This window comes from Hypanus sabinus, chromosome 11, assembly GCF_030144855.1.
Source record: "Hypanus sabinus isolate sHypSab1 chromosome 11, sHypSab1.hap1, whole genome shotgun sequence".
NCBI classification, from domain to species: domain Eukaryota; kingdom Metazoa; phylum Chordata; class Chondrichthyes; order Myliobatiformes; family Dasyatidae; genus Hypanus; species Hypanus sabinus.
In genome coordinates this window covers 64,307,884-64,319,242 of record NC_082716.1, presented here as the reverse complement: position 1 = coordinate 64,319,242, position 11,359 = coordinate 64,307,884, and the positions used below count along the sequence as shown (strand labels likewise).

General features: G+C 37.9%; 1 protein-coding gene across 1 annotated transcript in view; it reads right to left on the bottom strand.

Moving 5' to 3' along the window:
• The window catches only part of trmt1l (tRNA methyltransferase 1-like), a 77,397-nt gene that overhangs the window by 61,636 nt on the left and 4,402 nt on the right, over positions 1–11,359 (bottom strand). The window contains exons 4-5 of the mRNA XM_059984519.1: positions 9,840–9,953; positions 809–873 (exon numbers count right to left, since the gene is read on the bottom strand). Coding sequence (XP_059840502.1) covers positions 809–873; positions 9,840–9,953 — 179 coding nt within the window. The remainder of the gene's footprint in view (positions 1–808; positions 874–9,839; positions 9,954–11,359) is intronic.

Genomic DNA, 11,359 nt, shown 5'->3' with positions numbered 1-11,359 from the left:
CCGGCTCACAATTAGCCACTGTTCCGGCTAAGGGAGATAGCCTACAGGGGTTTGTGAGTACGTGTCTTTTGGAGCATCCGCGCCCACGGGGGGGCGGGTTGAGGGAGGCTTTAAAGCAAGGCTGTTTAGTTCGGATAAAGTTATCTTTGACTGCAATGTTGTTATTTTAGCGCTGCGTGTAGCACACCGCTACAACGTGTTTTTTATCGCTATTAATATACATCACAACTGCCAATGCCTGACACCCGCCAGTGCGCATTTTCTTTTAATTCTTCGATCCAAGGTAGGCTAACTATGGAGTAACCTTCAACCCAACGTCTTTTTTTTTGAGTTCAAAATGTTTTTGTTGCATGCAGAAATGTAATTTCGTTTTCTCTGCAGGAGTTCATCAATTTCATAAATGCAACACATTATAGTTTGTTTATACATAGCATAAAGGCAAAAAAAGCCGTTGTATGCAGTGTTATTTCATTTTAAATGTCAGACGGGTTTTGTGGCTCCCAGTGTTTTCTTTTCTGTGGGAAATGGGTCCACATGGCTCTTTCAGTGGTAAACGTTGCCGACCCCTGCTCTAGACTAACGCTGCCGGCCGAACCTGAGGGTCACAATTATATCAGGAGATCCGAACACAAAGCATCACATTTTCCAGGAATATCAAACAATGCAGAAAAATGGGAAAGTAAAGGGTGAAATAACATTGATGACTCATTTTTATCTAGGATTTCTATTTTTAAGGTAATAATGAGTAGTCAAGAACATTAGAGGGCATCAGGATACATTGCATCATCAAACTTCATATTCCTGTTACCTGTTCTCCATTGAGATTGGTTTTCATTCTTCGACAGGCTAAATGACAGATACACATTCTATAACCTGTTGGAAAGTGAATTCAGCAAGATTAGTAAGAAGAAAATGTACAATGAACAGGTGGCAAAATATTGGCCATATTCAAACTAAGTTAACTACTTTCTTGACTTAATTATGAAACACATTCCTTAAATTTTTTTAACAAAGCAAATTGATTTTGAGGGGAGTTGGTTGATGGAGATGAGAGTGGTTGTGGGAGTGTGAGGAGACTGCTTTATAACTACACTTTCACCAAGTGCTTTAAATCTTACAAATGATCAATTGAAAAGATCCATCTATTTAAATACTAGGATTTGACATGTGAAGAATGGATCCACAACTGACTTGAGCCATGTCAAGTTTTCAGAAAAATTTATTCGTCTCAATGCAATACACAATCTACACAAATCCTGTCTACTTAATGCAAAGTTAGAAATTTAATGCATACAAAAGATCGCACGCATTAATTTATTCCCACTGAAACATTCTAAAATCTCTGCGATGCGAGAGGGATCAACTTATTTATTATGAGAAGCAAGTTACAAAGTATGCAGGTAGCAAAACTGAATAGCTGACCACTGTCTGATACCAAATAGTCAGCAGAAAGTATTGGGTATCTTGGATGGATTCCTTCTGGTTAAGAAAAGAAAGATTTACTGCAGCATTGAGACTCAAATTGGTTAAAATCTTGCAGGATCTGACTATACAAAATATGTTTTCATAATGTCCATATTTACTTTTTCATGCATGCACATTAAACAGCTTAACTTTGATGAGCTTAAAGATAAAAAAATATATAAAATCATTATCCTAAAAAAGTTTATATTGTGCTTTCTCTGTCTGTTTAGAGATGCAGACAATATTGCAATATCGAAATTGTGTTGAAGAATTAACAGCAAAAAGAATCCAAAGGGAGTGGATAGCATTTGCGAAATGGGGAAACCTGCATAGAAGCATAAAACCATTCCAATGCTTCAGCAAATCGAACAAATGAACCAGCTTTGTAAGGGTCATTACATCCAGAAAATCACCAGAATCAGATTTAATATTACCAATATATGTTGTGAAATTTGTTGTTACGCAGCAATAGAATATAGCAATATATAATAAAAACAGTAAATTACAGTAAACATATATTAAAATTATAAATTAAATAGTGCAAAAAGAGAAAATAAGTAGAGGTAGTGTTCATGGATTCAATGTCCATTCAGAAATCTGATGGCAGAGGGGAAGAAGCTGCTCCTGAAATGTTGAGGAGTCTTCAGACTCCTGTACCTCCTCCTTGATGGTAGCAATGAGAAGAGGGCATGTCCTTAATAATGGATGTTACTTTTTGAGGTACTGTTCTTTGAAGATGTCCTGGATATTGGGAAGGCTAATGCCCATTATGGAGCTGGCTGAGCACAACTTTCTGCAGCTTATTTTGAATTGCACCCCCTTCCCATACCAAATGGTGATGCAGCCAGTTAGAAGGCTCTCGGGACTTCCGGTAAGATGGCGATTGCTTAGCTGCTCCGAACTTTTGTTCCGTTACTGTCGCTATCTTTGCACTAAATGTCTCAATTTTTTAAAAAGTCGGGAACTTTTTCGGTACCTCTTACTTGCCTGTGAACACCTCTAACTTACAATGTCTAGCAAGAGCTCTAAATCCGGGAGAAAGGAAGCTACGGCTCTCTCAGACGAGACCCTGGCTGCGCTCAGTCAGCTCCGAGACGAAATTTTAAAGGAATTTAAAACCGCTTTCAAACAGTTGGAAGACAAACTTGATCAGATCAACGACAAGGTGGGCAAACATGCCCAACACTTATCTCGCATCGATTCGACTTCTGAAGATTTAGAAAGTCGTGTTCGATACTTGGAGACTCTGTTCCAGCTTGGAGGAAAAGTGTAACAATCTCCTTTTCAAAATGGTGGATCTCGAAAATCGCAGCAGACGCTGCAATCTTAGAATTCTTGGACTGCCAGAGGCCACCGAACACGGATCAACAGTGAAGTTTTTCGCCGAGTTTCTCTGTGAGATATTCGGGAAAGATTTGCTCCCGAACCCGCCTGAGCTCAAACGGGCACACCAGGTCCATGTTCCCACCGGAATTCTGGGCAACTGCCCGCGACCAGTAATCTTGTGCTTCCATCAATACCAGGTAAAACACCGTCTGATCGTAGAGGCACGTCGCAGAGGTTCTTTTATTTTCCAGGATACAACCATTCGCTTTGTGGAAGATTTTGCACCCCAGACCTTAAAGATGCGCGCTGAGTTTAAAGGCGCAATGAAAGTGCTTTTTGATAGTGGTTTTAAACCTTCGCTTTGTTCCCCTGCTGATCTACGAATCAAACTTAACACTGGGAAATACAAATGGTTTAAGTCAGCCAAGGAAGCTGAAGCATTTGTGGCAAGTCTTCCGGCTATCCAGCCATCTTCGGAACCCGATCAGACCTCCTAAAATGGTGGATAAGTACTTCTCGTAGTAAAATTACTTTTTCTGGACTCAGACTTTATTTGAATCATTCAGACGTTATTCATCGAAACTTTAAGGGCTGTTGACAATCTCTCCCTGGATTTGGTGTGTGTGAAATCTATCTTTTATTGTTGTACAACTTTATCTACAGAGTTCTACAACTGACTTTAACTTGTTTTGGAGGTTTGTAGTCTTCAGTGAAGGCCTCCTGTTTGGTGGTTCACAGTTTAATTGCTGATCTATTTTTCCTTCTTTTTATATTTATTTATTTTATTATACTTTTTTCTTTTCTTCACCCCTTTTTTCTAATTTCTGAATTTTTTTCTCTCTTCTTTGTAAATGGTTGATAAATACTCATCTTGAATTTATAATTTTCCCCTTCCTCTCCCTTTTTTTAATCCCTTTTTTTTCCTTTCTCTTACTTTATTCTTCTATAATTTTTTCGCTGGCAGGTTAGTTTTGGTCCTCTTCCGATTTTCTCTGTATTAAGTTTTATATTCCTGCAGAAGGTGTTCTAGTCTGTAGTTATGTTTTTTAGTGCATAAACTAGTTACTATTTATTATAGTATTTATACGGAACTGCTGTTAATCACACAGATCTGGAAGTTGTATTTGGGTTAATTTTTTTGGTAGAGCTAGCTACTTGTTTTGGTAGCCGTCTAGTTTTGGGTTGTGTGGGTGGGGTGGATTTTCTCGTTCCAACATCACTCACTGTATATATTATATCTCTTTATTGCTCAGGACATGTATATGTGTTGATTTTACGAATCTATGTTTACATCTCTGCTCCCAGACTGCTATTGTACTGCTTGACTTTTTATATGCCTTCTGCCTTTTATGCATTAGTAATCAATAATGGCTAGTGCACTTAAATTCGTGAGCTGGAATGTAAAGGGATTGAATCACCCTGTTAAAAGGAGAAAGGTATTCTCACATATCAAACAACTCAAAGCTGACATTGCTTTCCCTCAAGAAACTCATATTCGTTGCTCTGATAACTCCCGGCTTTTGTCAAAGTGGGCGGGTCAGCATTTTCATTCATCCTTTACCGCTAAAGCTAGGGGAGTCTCCATTCTTATTAACTCAAATATTCCTTTTGAACATAATAAAATAACTTATATAAATGGCCATTTTATTATTGTTTCTGGTAAACTATATAACACTAAAGTTGCACTAGCAAACCTGTATGCCCCCAACTTTGATGATGTTAATTTTTTTGAACTTTTTTTTCCTCACTACCAGACTTAAACTCATACTCTCTTATACTGGGTGGTGTCTTTAATTGTTGGTTAGATCCCAATTTGGATCGATCGTCCTCTGTTACTAGACCACCTAATAAATCTGCCTTAGCTTTCCAATCGTTTCTCTCTAATTATGGTATCTCTGATATATGGCGTTTCCTCCATCCTACGGAGAGAGATTATTCTTTTTTTTCATATGTTCACCATACCTTCACTAGAATTGATTATTTCTTACTCGATAACCAACTTATTCCATTTGCCCACTCTTGTGACTATCAGAGTATACTGATTTCTGACCATGCCCCAATTGCTCTCTCTCTGAATTTGCCTGGTCTCCCTCAGAGGAATAAACACTGGCGGTTTGATTCAACTTTACTATCGAATGATGATTTTTAAAAATTTATTAAGGATCAGATAACCTTTTATTTTAACACTAATACATCACCTGAAGTGCCATCCCAGATTGTCTGGGATGCCATGAAAGCTTATCTGAGGGGGCAAATAATCTCTTACACAGCAAATCTCAACAGAAGATCCCATGCAGATTGATTAGACCTCATTTACCAGATTAAAGAATTGGATCAAATATATGCCCAAACTAAGAACCCTGAATTATACAAGAAGCATGTTGAACTCCAAACTAAATTTAACCTTCTGTCCACTCAACCTGTCGAACGCCAACTTCTCAAAAGCAAGAGTCGCTTTTACATTCATGGGGATAAGTCTGGTAAATTCCTAGCCAATCAGCTGAGGCGTTCCAAAGCCAAACAACATATTACAAAGATCCGGAAGGAGAATGGAGATTTTACATCGGATCATTTAGAAATTAATGACGCAATTAAAAATTTTTATTCTCGGCTTTATTCCTCTGAATCTCTGAATGACAATATCTCTGTTGATCAATTTTTACAGAATCTGAATATCCCCTCACTTTCATCTGATTTCAAAGCCAAACTCAATGCGCCTATGTCATTAGAAGAAATATCTACTGCAATTTCTGCACTGTCCTCAGGGAAATCTCCTGGACCTGATGGGTTCCCTGTAGAATTTTATAAATCATTCTCTTCTCTTCCTTCTCCTCAGTTACTTTCAGTATTATCTGACTCGTTTAATTACGGCAAATTGCCACCCTCTTTCAGTGAGGCATCTATTATTCTTCTTTTAAAAAAGGGCAAAGACCCAACAGAGTGCTCCTCGTATAGTGCTCTCTGCTCAATGTTGATGTAAAGATCTTAGCTAAAGTTTTGGCTCATAGATTAGAAACCGTCATTCCCTCCATTATCTCTGATGACCAAACAGGCTTTATTAAAAACCATTTCCCTTTTTTTAACATTCGGCGTCTATTTAACATTTTATAATCACCTCCAACAGGGATTCCTGAATGTGTTATTTCCCTCGATGCGGAGAAAGCATTTGATCGTATAGAGTGGAACTACCTTTTTGCAGTTTTAGAAAAATTTGACTTGGATCAAAGTTTTATCTCTTGGATCAAATCGCTGTATCTGTATCCTACTGTTTTGACTAATTTTCAGAAATCCCAGTTATTTAACCTCAAACGTGGCACCCGTCAGGGATGCCCTTTAAGTCCCTTTCGCTATGGAACCTCTGGCGATAGCATTTTGAAACTGCCCTGAATTGACTGGGATTTGGAGAGGGGGTGTTGAGCATAAAGTTTCTCTCTATGCTGATGACTTATTACTCTTTCTCTCAAATCGGTCTACATCCTTACCTCTAATGTTTTCACTTCTTGACCAGTTTAGCCAGATCTCTGGCTATAAATTTAATTTACATAAGAGTGAACTTCTCCCAATTAATAAAGAAGCACAAGAACTAACATTTCGTGATCTCCCTTTTAAAGTAGTCCATAATCATTTTACTTATCTTGGAATTACAATCACAAGGAAGTTTAAAGATTTCTTTTGTGAAAACTTTGCCAATCTTTCATATGCTATAAAACAGAGTCTGGTACAATGGTCACCTCTATCTATGTCTTTGGTAGGTCGTATTAATGTTGTTAAAATGTATGTTCTCCCCAAATTTTTATACCTATTTCAATCTATCCCAATTTTTATTCCTAAATCTTTTTTTGATTCCTTAGACTCTATCATTTTGTCATATCTGTGGCAGAATAAGCGCTCTAGAATTAATAAAATCCATCTCCAAAAATCTAAAAAAGAGTGTGGCATGGCTTTACCTAACTTTCGTTTATATTATTGGGCAGCTAATATACGTTGTGCTACCTTCTGGTCTTTCTTCCATGGCCAACCCGAATGCCCTAACTGGGTGGCGATGGAGCTGAGCTCCACTAAAGAATTATCTATCTCTGCACTTCTTGGCTCTGCACTCCCTAGTAGTCTGCCCAGATCAATAGCTAATCCTCTTGTTAGACACACTTTGCATATATGGGCTCAGATCAGGAAATGCTATGGTTTCCAGGGGTTTTCTGTTTCCAGCCCTATTGCTCATAATCACCTTTTTTTACCTACTACATAAGATTCAGCATTCCAGGTTTGGTATAGGAAGGGCATTGGACATTTTGAAGATCTTTTCATTGATAATCACTTCGCTTCTTTTCAGCAGCTCTCTGTTAAGTTCAATCTGCCCAATGCTCATTTTTTCAGATCCCTCCAAATCCGACACTTTATTGCTCCTTTAATTCCTAACTTTCCTGAAATGCCTGTGAGAAATGCTATGGACCTATTTCTTTACATGAATCCACTAGGTAAAGGCTTAATATCAATCATCCGAGATAAACCAGCAGCCTTACGACGGGTCCCCATGGATAAAATCAAAATGGCCTGGGAGCAGGATTTAAATATCTCCTTATCTGAGGAGAGCTGGGATTCAGTTCTCAAATCGGTTAACTCAACCTCTCTTTGTGCTCGCCACTGCCTTTTACAGTTTAAGATTGTTCATAGAGCCCATTTGTCTAAATCTAAACTATCTCGATTCTACCCTAGCGTTAGTCCGCTCTGTGATAAATGCAAGAGGGGCATGGCCTCTCTCATCCATATGTACTGGTTCTGTCCTAGCTTGGAGAAATTCTGGAAAGATGTCTTCACTACGTTATCGTGTATTCTGAATCAGCACCTAGAACCAAACCCCTTAATTGCTCTGTTTGGTTTTTGGGGCGAGACAGATTTATGCCGAATATTATCCTTTGCCTCTCTCCTGGCTAGACGCTTGATCCTCCTCAGATGGAGAGATGTTGCTCCGCCCACTCATGCTCAATGGCTTAACGACATCATGGCCTGTTTGGACCTCGAAAAAAATTCATTATTCAGTTTTCAATTCGGATCTAAAGTTCCATAAGGTCTGGGGACCTTTTATCGAGTACTTTCATAACCTTCCTCTTGACTAGGGTTTTTTTTTCTTTTCGGTCCCTTGCTTTCAGCTCCTTTTTTTTTCTGGTAGAAGGCATTATTACCCTCTGTTGCTGAGTGTATTCACAGTCTGGGAGTTTGGCTGTCCTGACTTATACCCTCTATATTGTGTTGTGGTTGATCTGGAGTTGCTGTTGTTTTTTTCTTGTGTTGTGGGGCTTGGGGAGGACACTAAGCTTACTTGTCTTTAATTCAGGTGCTTTTTTTTTTGCTAAATTCTCTTCCTTTGTAGCATATTGCTATTGTATGCTTAATTTTGCACTGTTTTAATGTTCCTCATTGGGATTTGGGGTTTTTAATTTGTAAAATGTTTTGAAAAACTAATAAAAAAATATTTAAAAAAAAAAAGGTTCTCCCTGGTACATCTGTAGAAATTTGCCAGTGCCTTTGGTGACATACCAAATCCCCTCAAACTCCCAATGAAATACAGCCACTGTTGTGCCTTCTTTGTGTGTGTTTGCATTGATACGCCTGGCCCAGGATAGATCCTCAGAGATGCTGACACGCAGGAACTTGAAATTGCTCAAACTTTCCACTACTGATCCCTCAATGAGGACTGGTTTGTTTGCCCTCATCTAAGACTTTCTGAAGACTACAATCAACTCTCTGGCCTTACTGATGCTGAATGCTAGGTTGTTTCTGCGACACCACTCAAAAGGCTGACCTATCTTGCTCCTGTATGCCTTCTTGACACCAACTGAATTTCTGCCACGAGTTGTACTGTCAGCAAATTTATAGATGGCATTTGTGCTATGCTTACCCATGCAGTCATGGATGTAGAGAGAGTAGAACAGTGGGCTACACATGTATCTTTGATATGCACCAATGTTGATTATTAGCAAGGTAGGGTTGTTATTTCTGATCTGCACAGACTGTGGTCTTCTGGTGAGGAAGTTGAGGATCCAGTTTCAGAGGGAGGTACAGAGGCCCAGGTTTTGGAGCTTTTTGATCAGAGCTGCAGGAATGATGGTGTTAAATGCTGAGCTGCAGCCTATGAACAGCAGCCTGATATAAGTATTAGTATTGCTTATGCAAGAAATACAAAAGCAAAAAATGTGCAGCTACTGAATGTGATAGAGAGAGAGAGAAAAAAAATCAAGCGATAAGGCATGTTGAATAATTTCCATAATTTTCTGCTTTTATTTCAATTGCTTTTAAATCTATGATTAAGTTTTTGGTAATTATGGTAAATGCTATTATTTTGTCACTGGAAGTTAGGTTCTCATGGTGAAAAACATCATGCACGACTTTTATCATGAGGGTGAGCTCACAGAAATTGAAGCTAATCCTGAAAAGCAGCACATTAGAAACAACTTCAGTAAACAGAACCTGCATTTATGCAAACTGAACATTGAACACAGAGTTTAAACCAAGCTCCATCAAACTTTCAGTCAACCTAAACCATAAGTGAATTTTGAAATCGGTTATATTAAGTTTTTTAAAGATATTAACTTAAAAATTACTCATTTCAAATTGTTCAGCCTTTTCAAATTATATGCATTGCCCTTTAAGTCACTTATTTAACTTTATGAAATAAAGCTAGATCATAAAAATAAGATCAATCAGCTGTGATTCAATTTTTAAAATAATCTAAGCTATCAAGATGTAACTAATATTGAAACACAGATAAATGGAGTAAATAACTGATTCAGAAATTAAGCATATTTTAATAGTTCAAAAAATATCTGCAAGTGTTCCTAAAATATGTACATCAATGTTAAAATAAGCAGAAAGAACAATGTTGGGTATAACATTATTATTATTGAAAATTCCATTAAGACATTTTTTATAAAAAGACAGCTGTTGGCATAATTAAATAATTAAAATAATTTAAGTAATTAACTGCTTGCCCATTCAAACTAATGGATGATTCATTTGCCTTGACTCATGGATATAGGGACAGAAAGAGTTACCTTCAAATTCTATCGAAACTTTCCAGTGTAGATGTTGCAAATGCCTTCGTAGCTTGTGACTATAGTTGGGTTTAAACTTTTCTTCTGGACACAAAGGACAGGTCTTCTTGCCAGCTGATAAAACATGTTGTCAACTCTTACTATTCAACAATATACAACAGTTTGATGGGCTGAAGAGTTTGATGTTGTGGTGTTTAATCAAGATTGGCAATTAGCTTAGAGACGTTTCATCACCAGTTAAGGTGACCTCCTCAGTTCACAGCTGTTGGTGTTTCTCTGTGAATATTCGTGTTTATATTGGCCCCCATTCGCTTGCCTTGGTCCTGATATTGAGATAGACGCCATCTATGAGGGCCAAAGAAACACAAGCCAATAGAACTGAAAGGTCAACTGAAGGGGTAGCCACTCAGGAGACAAACAGCAACTGAGGATATGACTTCGACTGGTGATAAAATGTCTCCAAATTCATTGGTAAGCTCAGCAACATCAAAACCCTCAACCCAAGCTACCGATATTCACCACCACCCTAAGTATATAACAGTAAAAGTGGGAAATAGAGACTGTATGAATGAAATTTGATGTTAGTGCCAAATTTCCAATTGTTTTCAATCAGTACAAATCACAACAGCAGTTCCTGAAAAGTAATAAACATTTGGACTCTAACGTTAAAGTGTGCATTAATCACAACCTTTTTACTACTGCTGATTTGAGTGTTCAAACACTGAAATATTCTTGCCTTGCAATACTGGATACAGGAAAGTTCTCATTGCAACCCTTAAGATGTACAAGTTATGAATTTTGTGATTGCATTTCTTACTGGTTAATTCCAATTTCTTCGCACATATGCAAATACACTGTTTGATTATTTTCAACTTTTGTTGACAGTGGCATTTAATGCCTTTTAGAGGTAGTAGTAAGCAGCCCACTTAAGCAGAAAAAAATCCCTGTGACAATGGTGCTCACAGTATGCTTTTGAGCAGAATGTTCTGGAAATTTAGTGCAATAATAATAATGGAATGTATATTTCTACAGTAAGTCAGGATGATGTGTGACTTAGGAGAAGAAATTTCCTTGTGTGGCATTCCCATGCACCTTGGCAGTTGTGACCATGGTCTAAAAGATGCAATCAGAATTCACCAAAGCACACAAACTGTTTCCTTTCAGTTAGTCCTGATGAAGGGTCTCGGGCCGAAATGTCGATAGTGCTTCTCCTTATAGATGCTGCCTGGCCTGCTGTGTTCCACCAGCATTTTGTGTGTGTTTTCACAAACTTTACGGACCTTTTCTCTTAAAAGTTTGTGTAAATTGATAGGTAAGAACACAGTCACCTCCAAATCCCTTTCTAAATACCACTTAAACACATTTCTATTTTCGTTTCATCATGAGTAGATCAAAATCTTAGGAATTTCCCTGTTTTGGGTGTATCCACACCAGACAGATTTCAATTATTTCAAAAGGAACCATTACTGCTAACATTCAGGAATCTAATTTAAACAAACCTTCATGCTAAGGCAGACAAC